Source organism: Aedes aegypti, chromosome 2, assembly GCF_002204515.2.
Source record: "Aedes aegypti strain LVP_AGWG chromosome 2, AaegL5.0 Primary Assembly, whole genome shotgun sequence".
NCBI lineage: Eukaryota > Metazoa > Arthropoda > Insecta > Diptera > Culicidae > Aedes > Aedes aegypti.
The window spans coordinates 301,636,367-301,655,571 of NC_035108.1; the positions used below are offsets into that span (position 1 = coordinate 301,636,367).

At 39.1% G+C, this 19,205-nt stretch overlaps 1 protein-coding gene across 3 annotated transcripts in view; it reads right to left on the reverse strand.

Annotated features, from left to right (window-relative positions):
• Positions 1–2,546: 2,546 nt before the first annotated feature.
• LOC5575679 overlaps positions 2,547–19,205 on the reverse strand; it is a 66,313-nt gene continuing 49,654 nt past the window's right edge. For all 3 annotated transcript variants that reach the window (XM_001655755.2, XM_021845533.1, XM_021845532.1), the window contains exon 8: positions 2,547–4,523. In XM_001655755.2, the coding sequence (XP_001655805.1) occupies positions 4,333–4,523 (191 nt within the window). In that variant the 3' untranslated portion in view covers positions 2,547–4,332. The remainder of the gene's footprint in view (positions 4,524–19,205) is intronic.

The following is a 19,205-nucleotide window of genomic DNA, read 5'->3' on the forward strand; positions in this document are numbered from 1 at the left end:
ATTCTATCTACATCGTTTTTTTTTTGTTTTGTCAAAACCGTACTTTATGCTTAAATATTGAATTGGTTTCCTGTTTTCAAATTTCCATCACTGGCGCGTGTCTTCTACTTCGCTCTTCCGGACTGTATTTAGACCCACTTATTAATTGCGGAGAGTTACCGTATCGTGTTTCCGATCAGAGTTGCTTGTTTCTTTTTTCCGATTTTTAGTTTTGTTCTTACACAATAGGTTGTCATGTTCAAATCACATTTGAAACGTAATTTTACCTCGATACCCTGTAAAATTATGGTATATAAAACTGGAATCTTACTCATGGTTGATTTTCTCCTATTTTACTTTAAACCTTAATTTTGATTACACTTTTTTTGAAGAAAGAAATATTTCACATTCGCATTTGCTATATCGTTTCGTTAAGAATTTATGCAAAGATTATACAAAAGGGTAAGAAATGTTTTTTTTTTGTTTTACTTTTTATTTCGTTTGTGCTTGTGCTTTTTTCTAAGCGAAATATTTTAATCGAGATGTAAGATTTTGGTTTCTCTGATTGTAAGAATCGAATTTCGTTTGGAAATCAATACCAATTGCCTAAAAGGGAAAAATTATATTCGAGTAAACATGGTTGAATTTTATTCTCTAAGTTAAATAAAAAAATGTTTACGGTTGTTTTGTTGCTTTCAATTTTCATTGTTATCACTAAAGACGACTATCGTTTCAGGATAATTCTTTGGCAGTAGTTCTCTTCTATTTTATTGGTATGTTACTCTTCATTTTGTTTTTGTTTTATATAAATCTTTCTACAACCGTCTTCAAAACTATCTAAAACTATATTTACATCCATACTGTTCGCGTTATATACGAAGTACATATGTCAAACTTTGTGTCTTTTTGTTTTATGTTTTTTTTTTTGCTTTTCGTTTACAATTGGACATTCTAGTGTCTATAACGAATGTGCCAATTTTTACTAATTTCCTAATGTTTCACCACTCTCGTGTTAAAGCCATTAAATTTCTCTATGTTGCTGGTTGTTGTTTTTTTAATAGGAAAAGTAAAGTTATGTTATCGTTTTCAAAGGCACTGTGCACAAGACTGGAGAACTGTAATGGAACATCCTTTTCAGCATCCACCAATCATGAATACAGTGCCTTTTTTAACTCTACCGAACGAATAAAAGAAGATACCCAGAATATCTATGATCGATTCAACGCAGAACGAGAAAACACTATTTGAAACCATAACAAGTAATTCATTTGTTATTGGACCATGTCTGCCAACTATTGATAATTTAAGTACTGTACTTTTTCATTCTTAGAAACGTAACTATATGACTAGTTACTTGGAAGAACAGGAAGTTAATCATTAATGTTAACTTCTCTCCTGATTTATGGCCATTAAGGCTAAGTAAACATTCAGTACCAGGGAACCCTCCACAGTATTGTGCCCTTCTTGAGCTACGTAACGATGCAGGTGTTCTTGTGTTTTTATCCAAGATAAATGAAAATCCTTCTTCTTTCTCATAACTGCTGGTGAGTAAGTTGTTATTTGCTTTGAATGGCAGTAAAATCCTGATTATGGTATACTGGCCGCAACCAACATGGACACGATACGTATAGACTCCGATAATGCAGAGCTGACAGCCGTGCTACTCCACTTCCCTAGTAAGGATGGATGACACCTCCCCGAACCCGAAACGGCGAGTGGGCTTATAGTGCGGTTGCCCCCTTCCCATTAAAACTTTGGCAAGCCTCCAAATACGTTCCAAATCGACCACCTTAGCCGGCGGAAGTATTTAGGCCCAGTTGTATGTTTCCTGTCCTGTGCCGATCTGGCTCTAAACACGGTACCCCATGATGGACCGGTCAACCCTGGCTCTCACTGCTTGCAAAGATCACCATGAATTCACGAAGGCGACTACTTACGACGGAGGAAGCTAGCGGCTTGGAGAGGGGACCCAACAAAATGGAGAACATCAGTAAACCTTTTGAAGGTAAATGTTCCACTTAGTCAACTTTATAATAAAGTTCTCTTATCATTATTCCAATCTATGTAGACGTACTTTTTCAATAGTTGGCAAACTATGGTCCCACTAAATCGAAAGTTATTCGATAACGACCGTAACAAAACTAATCCATTTATCTTGTTATACGGCAATTATAGTAGTAATCAGTATGGGAGGGAAGTAAAAAACTGACATTTTCCCATACAGTAAAAATAATACTCTCCGTTAGAACAGGTAGAAACTGTAATTAGTAGGGACCTCATTAATACCGGTGCGGTTTGATTCAGTAATGCTAGGGAAAATCAGGTGTTGATCTTTAAATTTACTCATGTCCATAGAAAGTTGAAATCAAGCTACTGTTACTTCTATTGCACTAATCAAAAGGGCACAGTGGGCATGTGAAGCATCGCAGTATTTCAAGTTCAACCAATTTATTTATTGTCCTTGGATGGTATTTATCATGTTTGGTGATGGAGGATGATCGATGATGAAGCCTGAACTATGGTGATATTGCAACAAATGTATGTGAGTGTTTGTGTGTATGATACAAATGCGATCGTGGAAACGTAAAATTCTTTATTGTCCAACCGATCGTTGTGCGTGACGCGCTTTCTACAAAACGGATTCTTCTAACAGTGTCGAAAAATAGTGGGCGGATCTCTCGGCTTCTGTTCTGTCCTATCCTTTTACTATTCTTCTCTAGAGTTTTCTCCAATAATATCGGTTGAGTTCGGGTTACGCCTTTTTCTTTACTATATGGACGGCAGATAAGATAAATATTCCAAAAAACTGACTCAGTTGCGTACCTTGGCTCTCGCTCTACAGAGAGATTTTAATGTAGATGAAAGATTCAACTAAATTTGAAAATTCCTATAAAATATTTGCACTGGGACGGATGTGGCGTATGTTATAATGTCGTAAGTCGAAAAGTATTTAAGCAGGTCTCACCTATGCTGTTGTACACGTAGCTATGATATAGGATTGAATATAGGAGAAAAATACAGATCTTTGCCATCGAACAACTCTAAACTGATTTTCTATACGCTACGGATAGGGCTAAGCAGCATTTTGCGAAAAACATACTGCTGAAAGTACTTGCCCAGAACTAGCTTTGCTATTCGGGAGCATTCCCAAAATGGAACTGATACTGCAAGGTAATGGGCATAAGATAAACCAATGGTTCTACTATCGAAATTGTAAATAAATTGTTTGCCACTTTTGCCCACTGTGCAAGTAAATAGTGATTTAAACCTGATTATACAGATATATTTATGGAAAATAAGATCTGAAAGACTGAAGATCTTTCCTCGAAACAATATGATATGTTAATGAGTTAAACAAATATAAACTCTTCGTCTTAGTAGATTGGTAAATGACAATAATATTCTCACAACACTTCACCTAGTTCTTCTCTCTTCGAATCTCGTTAGGATGTGTCATCGTTTCACACCCATCTTATTCGGTTTGCTGTTACTACATAGCCTGTGTGACTGTTTAAACCTCGTTTACAGCGGAAATCCTTTTTGTTCATGATGGTTTTCTACAACTTTTTAATCACCTTTTTTCCACCATAAAACCAATCACCTAGTTTGCTGCTTCTAGTTAATGTAAATGCGTTACGAAATTATACACTTTGAAGTATTTTCTTCGCACTTCAGGCTTCAATTTCATACAACTGGTTATCCAAAACGTGTTCTTCATTCTGCCTACCATTATTACTTTTAACTCTTCCATCTATTACTGTACGAAATCTTCTTCTTGCTAAATTAATATAATTCATATCTTGTATTGTTGTCTCTGGTTTGCTTTCATATTCTTCCCCATATCAAACTTCTTTTACACTTTTACACGAAAACTGAACCAATGTATGCAAATTACCTCACATACAAAAGTCTAGATTCAGGATCCAGATCCCAGAAACACCTTCCGTAACTACCTTGAACCGCTTGCGAAAAAAGAAACTAGTGGATCAAAGAACGTAACTGGAAAATCCGCTTAAACCTAACCCCTTAAGGTAATGTGACCTACGTACTACTGCATTGATGTTACTTGTTATGATCAGTTGAGTTACCGGTATAGCCGTCCCGAAAGGTACTGATGATTACTAGTTCCGTTCGGTAGAGAAGAAAAGGTCGAATAAATATGGTCGTACACGCTATATAATCCTATGAACGTTTCTTTGTATCGCTTGCACCGCTGCGATGGAGAAAAAGTGATGGTAGACCCTCTGTGAACTTGCTACGCTAGTACTTCTTCGTCTTCTGTGGGGTGTTGGCAAGCCAAGTCCAGGATGTGGTGTATAGGGGGCAAAACAAGAAGAACAGCTCCTCTAATTATCACGCGCTGGAGTAGTCGAGGGATCGGTTCGACGGTCCCGGAATGGCGTCGTCGTCCAGGACAAACGTGGGACTTTGCCGTGAGGTTGAGGCAATTGGTTGGTAGTGGTAACCCTGACGGTTGCGGTGATTCGATTTCTGCATATTACCTAAGGTAGGACGCTGATTATACGATTGGTCGGGACGTTTCACTGCAATGGAAGATAAATGGCATATAAATGGAAATTCATTCACTGCGTAATTTAAACTGGCCAAAAGGGTTTGAAATGCACTTGAAAAATACCACGATAATACGTTTGATGTGTATCTACTGGAAGGTGGAAGCCGCACTTCGATGAATACCCGAATGGTGCAGAGAGCAAAGGTCAACAGAGAAAATGTCTACAACTGTAGTGTGGACAATGGGAACTAGTCAGCTCCCCATTTGAGGAAGGTTAGGAATGCCAGTCAATAGCTTGAGAATAATAAAGCAGCTAGTAAGGCTATCCATTTGTCTGGACCGAATGACCTTGCTTACATTCCAAATGCAGTTTACAAAATGTTATCCCAGTCAGATAATCATTCGTCATCTGCCACTAGTAAAGGGCCGTCCATAAATGACGTAGCATTTTTTCACTGATTTTTTACATCCCCCTCCCCCCTCGTAGCATTTCGTCACAAATGCTGATACCCCCCTTGGAAAATACGTAGCATTTCAAGTATCCCCCCTATCTTCTTTTTATTTGTTTTCCTTAGCAATTGGGTTAAAACAAAAAAAAATAATTCAAAAGTTCAATACAAAGTTTGATATTAATTACTGACTGAAACGTCAGGATAATCTAACGAATAATAATTTGATATACAGAAGCGCTCAAAAGTAATTTGGCAAATAGTTTTGAATAAACTTTTTCCTGTCTAAGTTGTTAGCTAATTTGTTTTATTTTTGCTGTTGCTACCATTAAAATAAGTTTACAGCTGAAAATATAAAAAAAAATGATTGGAGCTTACAGTAACGTGTACAATAGATTTTATAATATGTCGAGAAGAAATTTTGTTATATTATTAGAGGATTGTTTTTTTAGTTATTCGATATTAGGAAATAGATTTCAATGAAGATGATCAACAATATATCATAATTTGAAATGGATGTTCGTCACTATTACCCAAATTCAAATCCATTGAGCAATCAGTGGCCAGATATAGAAAAGATAACAATATTATTAATATTTGGAATGTTTAGAAAATCTTAGCGATTATTATAGAAATAATTCATCTATATTAATATTTCAGCTAAACTTCATTATCGTTCCCCATACTGAAATAATCTTACACAGCCTATAATGAAACAATTAAATAAACTATTTATTTATTTATTTGATTTCGTCTTCGATTGGTTCGTACAGACTACTTCTAATTAACTTAAATTAACATAAACAATATTGATTCAACGAGACATGATACAGAATTTGAAACGATATTAAAAACGTAAATAAAACAACGTGAGTCATCAAAACATATTCAACAGAAGTAATGCTAACAGTCAAAACATTCATACAGTTAGTTTGGAACACAATGAAAATTATTCAGATCTATTGTTGAGCAGTTGACGGTCTCCAAGCTCTTCGAGTATAGCTTCGAAATTCGCGACATCTTACTCCATCGGGCCAGCTTGAACTTTTCGTTGCAGTACTCCGGAATTGTGCGTCGACGGTCACTTTATACGAAACGTAGTCCAACGTTGCAATATTCGTCCCATATGCAACTAAACGTTTGATGCCCAATACTTCTCTTGCACCTATGGACTCGCACACCATATCTTTAACCTCATCATCAGATACATCGTTTGCAATATTTGTTACGTACAATTGCAGATTATCATCTGTAGAGGGGCTGTGATTTTCAACTATTGCATCAAGCTTAGTAGACGACAATGGAGAAGTATTCCCGGTAAGCTCCTGGCTACATTGTAATTTCGAAGACTCATTCGGATCAGTGAAATTTCCTTCAATTTTCAAGACCGTTTGGCTGATTCGATTCAATTCACTTTTAATTGAATTTAATTCCGTTATCATGGCGAAATTGTTCACCTCTTTCATTGCCTCCCGACAACGACCCTTTGCGATGACATCTTTGCAGGTATCGCACATCCAAAATATATTTTCATGCAGGCAGGCACATCCTTCATCATAGGATAGTCCAACGCATTTCGCATGGAAGTATCGGAATTGTTCGCAAAATCCTTCGCAGCTTACAACTATGTCTTCTGCAGTAATTTCAACATTGCATGCCGTTCAGTGCGCATCGTACCTTCGTGCTGTGCGTACACGAATTCTCTCTGCTCTTGGAAGTTTTCTTAAAAACTACCTAAAGCAATAAAACAGTACTTTTCAGTGCTACAAAAACAGTACTTTTCAGTGCTAAAATTAAAAACGGTACTTTTCAGTGCTACTAAAACAGTACTTTTCAGTACTATTTTTTCTACTATTGATCCCTTTACGATCCTTGTTTGGACCCGTGCCTTCGATTTTTCGTTGGACCCGTTGGCGAAAGCTAGCGGTGGTAATCCTTCTTGGACACCGTCTTGGGAAAAAACCTTTCGAAGGTCACGTCTTCTTTCGTTTATTAATTAAACATGGTATCAACAACAAACAAAAGGAAGGGTGAATCTCTGAATTCACTACTTCCTTCCAAAAAAGTGGGTTTTAAAACCGTCACTACATGTGGCAAGAATGGAAGAAAGGACGCTTCCCCGGAATGCGAAGTTTCTTCCAAGGGTGAAATGAATAATTGTATCGAAATGAGCAATCAGTTCGATGCTCTAGACAAATTTTCCGAACACCAAATCGAAGCAGCCTCTAGCCCAGGCTCTTTGATTCAAGTGAGGAAGCAAAGAGTGCCGCCTATCGTGGTCAGTTGTTCCGAATTTGGGGGATTTAGGCAGGAGATCTTGAACTCCATTAGGGGAATCAAGGTTTCCTTCCAAATCGCAAAGAAAGGAGACTGTCGCGTTTTGCCGGAAACTCTTAAAGATCGTGAGCTTCTTCTCAAACATCTTGAAGAGAAGAAGCACAAATTTTTTACTTATGACGACAAAACTGAACGTTTGTTCAAAGTTGTCTTGAAAGGTCTCTCAAGTGACTATAAATCACCTGAAGAGATCAAAAATGGAATAAATGATTTACTTGGATTTTCCCCAGTCCAAGTAATCATTATGAAAAAGAGAACCCAATCTGGCATTGTTCGGAAAGGGCTTTCTCAAGAATTTTATTTAGTTCACTTTAACAAAAAAGAACTAAATAATATGAAAGCTTTAGAAAAAGCAAAACTTTTGTTTGATGTCCGTGTGACATGGGAACATTTCCAGAAACCTGGAGGAAATTACCAGAACCCCACTCAGTGCCGTCGGTGCCAAAAGTGGGGTCATGGTACAAAAAATTGTCGCATGGATGCTAAATGCATGATTTGCGGAGGTTCTTCTCACGCCAAAGACGTCTGTCCAGTGAAGGAAGATACCACCAAATTCATATGTTGTAATTGCGGGGCTAACCATAAGTCCAATTTTTGGAATTGTCCTTCACGAAAAAAGGTCATTGAGGCTCGTGCCAGGCAGATGAAAGATAATATCCGTTACGATAACGGTCGTTTCCGGAATTTGCCTGGTAGAGTATCGAACAATGCTCATTTTTCAGTTAACGATCGCTTGATCATGAATCATACCCATCAGGAAGATCATAATCATGCTCAGTCACAAACTAATTTTAATCCGTCGGGTAGCCATTCGAATCTTTCTATTTCGAATGTATCTACCCACGGTAAATCCTTTGCCGATATCGTAGCAGGAAATTCGAACTCCTCCCCTGTTCGATCCATGGGTACCCATTCTACTAGTTTCAAATCAAATGGAAAAAACCCTACCGCCACAGGTAACTCCGCTTCTTCGTCTACCGAAAATTCCAATGGGAAATCACATGACATGTCTGCCTCTGATTTTAATTTTCTAACTGAACAATTGAATCTAATGATTGATGCAATGTTCAAAGCCACCACTATGACTGAAGCAGTCCAAGTAGGTGTAAAATTTACTAATCAAATTGTTATTGGATTACGTTTTTCTAATGGATCCAAATAATAATATAAATATTTTAAATTGGAATGCTCGTTCTCTGAATGGTAAAGAGGACGAGCTGTTTAATTTTCTTACGGTTAATAACGTGCATATAGCAGTTATTACCGAAACGTATTTAAAACCTGGATCTAAACTCAAAAGAGATCCTAACTTTTTTGTTTATCGTAATGATCGACTTGATGGGGCATGTGGGGGAGTTGCAATCATCATTCATAGGCGTATAAAACATCAACTGTTTTCATCATTTGAAACTAAAGTTTTTGAAACTTTAGGTGTTTCTGTTGAAACACAGTTTGGTAAATATACTTTCATAGCTGCCTATTTGCCTTTTCAATGCTCTGGTGAGCAAGTTAATTTGCTCCAAACTGACTTGCGTAAATTGACTCGCAATAAGTCAAAATTTTTTGTCATTGGTGACTTTAATGCCAAACATCGGTCATGGAATAATTCTCAAAGTAATTCCAACGGCAGAATTTTATTTGATGAGTGCTCTTCAGGATATTTCTCAATTCAATACCCTGATAGCCCCACATGTTTTTCCTCTTCTAGAAATCCATCTACGATTGATTTGGTCTTAACCGACTCTAGTCATCTTTGTAGCCAACTGATTACTCATGCTGATTTTGATTCTGATCATGTCCCTGTTACATTTCAAATATCCCAAGAAGCGATTCTCAATCCTATCAGCTCCACTTTCAATTATTTACGAGCCGACTGGAATATATATAAAACGTATGTTGACTCCAATCTTGATGTTAACATTTCTTTAGAAACTAAACTTGATATTGACAATGCTCTTGAAACTTTGACAAATTCCATTGTTGAAGCCCGGAGCATTGCAATTCCAAAATGTGAAGTAAAATTTGAATCCGTGATTATAGACGATGATCTTAAACTCTTGATCCGTCTTAAAAACGTGAGGAGAAGGCAATTTCAACGCACTCGCGATCCTGCTATGAAAATTATATGGCAGGATTTGCAGAAAGAAATCAAGAAACGTTTTGCTCAATTGAGAAACAAAAATTTTGAAAATAAAATTTCTCAATTGGACCCTGGCTCTAAGCCCTTTTGGAAATTATCGAAAATCTTGAAAAAACCTCAGAAGCCAATACCGGCATTGAAAGAGGAAAACAAATTATTACTAACTAATTGCGAAAAAGCTCAAAAACTTGCTATGCAGTTTGAAAGTGCGCACAATTTTAATTTAGGACTTACTAGTCCAATTGAAATGAAGTTACTCAGGAGTTAGAAAATATTCTCAATCAAGAGAACGTTTTCGAAAATGCCTGGGAGACTGATTTGGAAGAAGTGAGAACTATTATTAAAAAATTCAAAAACATGAAAGCTCCTGGCGATGATGGAATTTTCTACATCCTCATCAAGAAACTTCCAGAAAGTAGCTTATCATTTTTAGTTGATATATTTAACAAATGTTTTCAATTAGCATATTTTCCTGACAAATGGAAAAATGCTAAGGTTGTTCCAATTTTAAAACCAGACAAAAATCCTGCAGAAGCTTCTAGCTATCGTCCAATCAGTTTGCTTTCCTCCATCAGTAAACTTTTTGAAAAGGTTATTTTGAACAGAATGATAGCCCACATCAACGAAAATTCAATTTTTGCCAATGAACAGTTCGGATTCCGCCATGGACATTCGACCACTCATCAACTTTTACGTGTAACAAATTTGATCCGTTCCAACAAATCTGAAGGCTATTCTACTGGTCTTGCTCTTCTAGACATAGAAAAAGCATTCGACAGTGTTTGGCATGAAGGTTTGATTGTAAAATTGAAAAACTTTAATTTTCCAACATACATTGTTAGAATAATTCAAAGTTATCTGTCAAATCGTACACTTCAGGTTAATTATCAGAACTCCAGATCTGAAAGACTTCCTGTAAGAGCTGGAGTTCCTCAAGGCAGCATTTTGGGACCAATATTATACAATATTTTCACATCTGACTTACCTGAGTTACCTCAGGAATGTCAAAAATCTTTGTTTGCGGATGACACAGGCCTCTCCGCCAAAGGACGAAGCCTGCGTGTCATCTGTAGTCGATTGCAAAAAAGTTTGGATATTTTTTCTTCATACTTGCAAAAATGGAAGATTTCTCCTAATGCTTCCAAAACTCAACTAATAATATTCCCACATAAACCAAAAGCTCTTTATTTGAAACCTTCAAGTAGACATGTTGTCACGATGAGAGGGGTTCCAATAAATTGGTCAGATGAAGTTAAGTATCTAGGGCTCATGCTAGATAAGAATTTAACTTTCAAAAATCACATTGAGGGCATTCAAGCCAAATGTAATAAATATGTAAAATGTCTTTATCCCCTTATTAATAGAAAATCAAAACTTTGTCTTAAGAACAAGCTGTTGATATTCAAACAAATTTTCAGGCCAGCCATGTTGTATGCTGTACCAATATGGACTAGCTGTTGTAATACCAGGAAGAAAGCTCTGCAGAGAATTCAAAATAAAATTTTGAAAATGATTCTGAGGCTTCCTCCCTGGTATAGTACCAATGAGTTACATAGAATATCCAATGTTGAAACATTGGAACAAATGTCAAATACAATCATTAATAATTTCAGGCAAAAATCGTTACAATCTTCTATTGCCACGATTAATGCGTTATATGTTTAGGTTAAGTTAGGTTAAGTATATTAAAAAACATTTTTTTTTCTCTTATAAGCAGGTGAAATCAACTCACCTGTAAAAAAAACTGAACTGCTACGGCAAATGAAATGTAATATGTTGTTAACAAAATGTTAATTAAATCTTAAATTTGTTTTACCAAATTAGGATGATAGTGTTGTCAAATAACACAGAACACCTAGATATAAGAAATGAATGTAATGTTTGGAATGATACTAATAAAGAAATTACAAAAAAAAAAAAAAACATTGCATGCCGTGCATTGGTTTCTCATTTTGAAGTTTCGTGAACCCTAGCGTCTATCTTCCACGGTAGTTCACAATATCACGACTAGATGGCAAATGCACTGCGAGTGTTGAGGCGGTCGGCGTAGTTCGGTGTAAATATCTAGATAATCAGAAATGGCAGCACCGGTGTTGTTCGATCGTTGTTTAGGTTTCTCTTCGGAGTGAAAAAAAGAAACAGGGAATGATCAGCAGCTAGTTGATGTGAAAATCCACTACTTATTGCACTTGAAGCACAAGGAAAAGCGGAGCAGAATGATGAGCAAAACAATATCGAAGCAGCAGAAAAACGATCGATTTTTGCGGAAACAAGAGCGATTGAATCAAACACGATCAACAAAGCAATGACGCACACTGCACTGTAAAGTAATAAACTTTCTTCGAATTATCGAATTATTAAGAAAATTGAATGATAGAACAATTTGGATAACACTCGAATCTGTTGTCCATGCTATTCCATCAAGAGCATTGATATATCGAAACAAATCGATGAGTTGATTGGGTCAAGTTCTCCTGCAACATTGAAAGCACAATTCACGAAATAAATATCTTGTTTTAATGTAATATTTGAAAACTGAAACTGAACTCTAACCGAAAATATAAATAGAACTAAAACAAAGTTTTCCAAGTCGTTAAAGCATAAAGTATGCTGATACTTTTTCAGCTATGTTCCAACTGATTTTCTTTGATTCGAAATCGTGAGATGAATTAGCAATAATCATTAACGACGCGTACAAATTTCAATGATGGCCTACTTCGCCTTAATTTATTTTTTTTAACTTTTAATGTGTTTATTTATAAATTAATTTAGTTAGACATCCATATAATATAATGTTTACATAATTATTTGAAGCTTTGAAAAAAATCTGTTGGATTGCATTCATCAAGAAAATATGAAATATCTTATTTTTTTCAATCTTGTCATATGCATGTTTTGAAGCTGAATCATCATTAAATAATCCAACTTTCTAAGTCACACAAAAAAAATAGTTTGATAAAAAATAATAATTGTATGTCATTTTTTCATCGCCTCTAATTTTACCGAAGTGATTCAAAATGCTACGTCCACTAGCTGAGACCCCTCCCTCCCCCTCGTCACACATCGTCATAAATTCGTGAAGACCCCCCTCCCCCCTAAAAAGCTACGTCATTTATGGACGACCCCTAACTTGCTTGAACTTGAGCTTGATTGGTCGCGCGTGGTTGCAACTCCAGTATCGCCATATCAGCTGCACTTACACAAGGAATCAACCAGATGACATCTTGGGACTAACAGGTACCCTCAGTGTATAAGTGCTGGTGATCGATCTTCTATTTTTTTCTAACAATGCCTAGCAACAATGACGCCTGCCCCGTCAGAATGCAAACCAATATGGGGAAGGGGGATGAATTGATGATGCATTATACTGACTTCCCACAGTAGACTGGATATACCCCTGCATCTACGCCAGTTTATGCGGGAAGATTTAGGGGTGGTAAATTCATGGCAGAGAGGCTTGCTGTTTGGTTAACAGACTGCCTATGTATCAGGCGTAAGGAAAAGCGTGCTAAATATAATGATGAAAGAATGGAAGCCTAGGGAAACGGTTTTTTTTTTTGTCCGACTCTAGTTCTAGCAAATACCTTGAGCTGTGTTAGATCGACTGTAATATATTAAGAGTGGAAGATAGAAGCCAGTGAAAGATACAACTACAAAGTACGAGGAAAGGGACGAGCCCCATGACCTTCTGCATATGAAGCAGTAGCGATAGCCATAGGACCACCAACCCTGTAATCATTTCTCGTGTGTCGCTTGTAGTAGTTCATGAGAAACTAACAAGCCAGCTTCGTTGACGACCAATCGACAACGGACCAATGTTTCACTCTACAGAGTCCATAAAACATGTTATGAATACAAAGATCCAACGCATCATCTTTTCAACGCTTTTAATACGGCATACGAAAATGTCATTCGCGTAGAGGTACACAAAGGCATACTGCAGCCCACAGATTCTAAAACTACGAAGAAGAGATTTTTGAGATCTTGTTTAAACATGGTCCAACAATATTGAAAAACAAAAAAGTTGTCACGATTTGAATATTTTTTGCGGAGGGGTAAACTATTGGCGAATCGGTCGGCCAAAATCAAATGAGTTTTATTTAACTCAAACCACCAGTGGGCAAAGCCAAATGTTTAGCGAACTGATCGTACTGTCTCTTTGGATGTTGCACGAACGCCGACGTCAGCTAGACAGATGCGGGGCAAGTTAAAATGCGTGAATTTACGCAGCGTCGACGCCATGGTGATGAAGGAAATGTGCACGATTGAGTTGTTTCTATATATTTCACTAGCGTTTTCTACACAATCTTTAAACAATTTCTATAGCAAATCCACTAGGGATTCTTTGAAAAATTCCTCAAAATTTTCCTCCAGAATTACACAGAAACCACCAACAGTTCTACCTATGATTCGATCAAAAATTCTTCAAGAGATTGTACCAGGAATTTCTACAGGGATTTCATTAGGGATTTCACCTGGAACTTAACCAGATAATGTATCGAAAATTTGTTTAGGAATTCTACCAAAATTCTTTCATTGATCTTTTTCTTCTTCTTTCTGGCGTTACGTCCCAACTGGGACAAAGCCTGCTTCTCAGCTTAGTGTTCTTATGAGCACTTCCACAGTTATTAACTGAGAGCTTTCTTTGTCGATTGACCATGTGTATATCGTTTGGCAGGTACAAAGATAATGCCCTGGAGAAAATTTGGAGAAAATTATCCGAGAAAATTTCCTTTACGAAAAGACCCTCGACCAGCGGGATTCGAACCCACGACCCTCAGCATGGTTATGCTGAACAACTGCGCGTTAACCGCTACGGCTATCTGGGCCCCTATATCATCATTGATATCATCAGTAATTTCTTTCTTGATTCCACCAGGTGGTTGGGTTAGTGGGATAAGGTAAAGATTTGGGAGTCACCAGTGGTTTGTGATGTGATCCATGATATAACCACGTCTAATCGGATTCACGATATAATTCGATAATCGCGTTGTACGCCGAACAAGTGTTCATAAATCGCTCACACAAGAGCAAGCGACGCGATCAATAAATCTATCACTACTAACGATCCGCGGCGCATTTTCATTTTACTACTCGCGGACGCGCGACATGTTTGATCCTGCCCTCATCGCCCGCCCCCACAGGAGCAAGCGTCAAGGTCGAAGGATCAATTCTGCACTCCATGTAAGGAGCGGCTCACAATAACGTCTCTTCCCCATGTTAGGGGCAGCTAATCATCGTCCGAGTCCCAGAGAAAGACTCTAAGCTTGCGCACTATGGTCCTCCGAGCATTTAGGGTGAATGGTCCTCCGGAAATCTAGGGAGTTGGTGTCAGGCCCTGCAAGCCAGCCGTAAAAAAATCAAGCAACAAATAATCAACTAAAGAATACGAACCGGGACAATCGGCGAAAAGCACAGCGACGTAAAGGGACTAGCGAATGGAAGCTCGATACGTGGAACTGTGAATCTCTCAACTTCATCGGAAGCATGCGCATACTCGCCGACGTGCTGAAGGACCGCGGCTTCAGCATCGTAGCGTTGCAGGAAGTGTGCTGGAAAAGACCAATGGTGCGAACGTTTAGAGGCAACCATACCATCTAGAGCTACGGCAACACACACGAGCTGGGAACAGCTTTTATAGCGATGGGTGATATGCAGAGGCGCGCGATCGGGTGGTGGCCGATCAATGAGAGAATGTGCAAGTTGAGGCTCAAAGGCCGGTTCTTCAATTTCAGCATTATAAACGTGCACAGTCCTCACTCCGGAAGCACTGATGATGACAAAGACGCTTTTTACGCGCAGCTTGAACGTGAATACGACCGCTCAGGTTGGCCAGAAGAAAGAGTTCGGACCGAATATTGGAAAGTTCAGCGCCCACCAGCTGACAAACAAAAACGGCTTACGACTAATTGATTTCGCCGCCTCCAAGAATATGGCCATTCGTAGCACCTGGAAGTAGATGCAGCCTTCCATACCGATACACCTGGAGATCATCACAGCAGACATAATCGCAAATCGACCACGTTCTAATTGATGACGGGTCTTCTCCGACATTATCGATGAATGTCGCCAATGCGTACGCGCAGCACCTCGAGGTTGCTTTACCGGAAAAGGGTGAGCTGGATGAAGCCCCTCTTGAGGACTGCTGGAGAACAGTGGAGGCAGCCATCAACAATGCAGCTGAGAGCAACGTCGGGTACGTGGGTCCCCAAGTAACCACTAGTCCGCTAATTCGCCTTTTTGGACTTATAGGACTGTTATACGGCTAATATAGGGCATGTCAGCTCCATTATAGCCCAAAATTAGCACGGAAAGCGAATTAAAGTGCTATCTAGTAACATGGGACAGAGTCGACGGAACGATTGGTTCGACGAGGAATGTAGGCAGATTCTGGAGGAGACGAATGCAGTGCGGGCGGTCATACTACAGCAAGGGACCCGACAGAACGTGGAACGTTATAGACAGAAGCGGCAACAGCAGACCCGTTTCTTTCGGAAGAAAAAAGAAGCCACCTGGAGGAGACGGAGTGCGAGGAGATGGAACAGCTGTACCGGTCTCAAGAAACAAGTAAGTTTTATCAGAAGCTCAACACATCCCGCAACGGCTTCGTGCCGCGAGCCGACATGTGCAGGGATAAGGATAGGAGCATTTCGACGAACATGAGGTGATCGAAAGGTGGAAGCAACACTTAGACAAACACCTGAATGGCACTGAGAGCACAGGCAATGAAGAACGGGACAACGGAGGAAATGCATTCGTAAGTACTGCTGGCGATGGAAACCAACTAGCCCCCACTTTGAGGGAGGTTAAGGATGCCATTCATCAACTCAAGAACAATAAAGCTGCTGGATAGGATAGTATGGGGGGCCCAGATAGCCATAGCGGTAAACGCACAGCTATTCAGCAAGACCAAGCTGAGGGTCATGGGTTCGAATCCCACTGGTCGAGGATCTTTTCGGTTTGGAAATTTTCTCGACTTCCCAGGGCATAGAGTATCTTCGTACCTGCCACACGATATACACATGCAAAAATGGTCATTGGCATAGTAAGCTCTCAGTTAATAACTGTAGAAGTGCTCATAAGAACACTAAGCTGAGATGCAGGCTCTGACCTAGTGGGGACGTAATGCCAGAAAGAAGAAGAAGAAAGGATTGTATCGGAGCTGAACTCATAAAGATGGGCCCGGCTGATAAGCACAATTTGGGAAACAGAACAGCTACCAGATGAGTGGAAGGAAGGAGTAATATATCCCATCTACAAGAAAGGCGACAAGTTAGATTGTGAGAATTTTCGAGCAATCACCATTCTAAATGCGGCCTACACAGTACTATCCCAGACTATCTTCCGTCCTGTAGTAAACGAGTTCGTGGGAAGTTATCAAGCCGGCTTCGTTGACGGCCGATCGACAACGGACCAGATCTTTACTGTACAGTATGGCCCATAAAAATATGCGAAAATCGTCATATCAGGTGTTACGGTAGTTTTTACATAGAAAATGTGAATGAAACATAGGGTAGGTGTACCAGTTATGGCCATAGTGGTTCCCTATTTCGCCATACGTGATAATTTGAATGTCTCAACATTTTGGAAAGTTTTTTTGTATTTTAGCAGTAAGATATAGGATATATCTTGATGTTAAAACATTCAAAAAGATTAAAAATGTGAAAGCTATCTGGATTTCGCATATGGCCAAATAGGGAACCACTATGTCCATAACTGGTACACTTTCCCTAAATATTATTCATTACTTGTATTGTTTAATCTATTTAGACTCAGTTTTTCGCTTTGGACATGATTTTTATCTGTTACTTTCACCTTACCAGAGAGGAATTGGAAGCATACCTTCAAATTTTATTATGCGGACGTCGAGTTCAATATCTGTGTGATGAAAGCTTCTAAAATATCAACGATGGCGTGAGATTCTTCACAGACCTTGTCTCCAACAAACGCCCATATCAAATGATTGAATTGGTTCATACTTGGGTAAATGGAGACTTAAACATAGTTTCGTAAAAACGGCTCATTTTGGAAAGCTTCGATTGAACCTTCATATAAGTGTGATAAGCGGCTCCGTTTTGCTCAAAACCTATGAGCTAGTATTGATATAAGTTGTCTCTAACCGAAGGAACAAATTTCATCCTCAAAAATCTGTTATAGGCCTCCGTATATATTTTTTATTCAACCTTAACAAAAAATAAAGGCATATCAAACCTATAAGACGCAAATGCCCTCAAAACTATGACCCTGGCAAAATATTTTATTGTGATCATGAAAAACACGTTCTCTAAGAACTCCTCCATCCTCTGATACCAAACAAACTAAAAGTTTCAACAATAAAGTGTGATTTACGAAGGCGGAAAGTTTATCACCAGAGTATACGACAATCAGACGCTGTTTCTAGCTTTGGGCGGACAAAACCTTTGAATTTATTTGCTTTATTACATTATTTAGAACAGTAAGAAAAATATGACAAAAATAGTCCTTCATAGTGAAGTTGTCTCAGAATATACTACAATAATCAGAAATTACATTCACTATCAAAAACAATGAAAATATCGCTTGTGAATGCTATATTCACGTTCAAACAATTTTCGCATTTTTTTATGGGCCATACTGTACGGCAAATCCTCCAAAAATGTCGTCAATACTAGGTCCTAATGCATCACCTTATCGTCGATTTCAAGGCGGCATACGATAGTATCGACCGCGTAGAGCTATGGAATATCATGGACGAGAACAGCTTTCCCGGGAAGCTCACGAGACTGATAAGAGCGACGATGGAAGGTGTGCCAAATTGTGTGAAGGTTTCAGGCGAACATTCCAGTTCATTTGGATCCCGCCGGGGACTACGACAAGGTGATGGACCGTGCCTGTTGTTCAATATTGTGCTAGAAGGTGTTATGCGGAGAGCCGGGCTTAACAGCCGGGGTACGATTTTAATGAGATCCAGTCAATTTGTTTGCTTCGTGGATAATATGGACATTGTCGGCCGAACATTTGAAAAGTTTGCAGACCCGCCTGAAACGCGAGGCTGCAAAAGTTGGACTGGTAGTGAATGCGACCAAGACAAAGTACATGCTAGCTGGTGATGCCGAGCGCGACAGAGCTTGTCTAGGTGGCAGTGTTACGATAGACGGGGATACGTTCGAGGTGATCGACGAGTTTGTCTACTTTGGATCCTTGCTGACGGCTGACAATAACGTTAGCCGTGAAATACGGAGGCGCATCATCAGTGGAAGTCGGACCGACTATGGCCTCCAGAAGAAGCTGCGTTCAAAAAAGATTCACGCCCGCACCAAATGTACCATGTACAAAACGCTCATAAGGCCGGTAGTCCTCTACGGGCATAAGACGTGGACGATGCTCGAGGAGGACTTGCAAGCACTTGGAGTCTTCGCACGTCGGGTGCTTTGGCGGTGTGCAGGAAAGCGGTGTGTGGCGGCGAAGGATGAACCTCGAGCTCGCCCAACTCTACGGCGAACCCTGTATCCAGAAGGTGGCCAAAGATGGAAGGATACGATGGGCAGGGCATGTTGCAAGAATGCCGGACAGCAATTCTGCAAAGATGGTGTTCGCTTCGGATCCGGTTGGTACAATTCCATCATTCCATCAGAAGTTCCTTAAGAGATTCCATCTGGAGTTTCTCTAGAAAATTCTGTTAGGAGTTCTTCTAGGGATTCCAATAGGAGTTCATATATGGATTCCATCATTTGTATCTCTAGGGATTCTATCAGAAATTCTTCTGGGAACTTCATCAAGAGTCCCTATAGCAATTCAATCAAAAGTC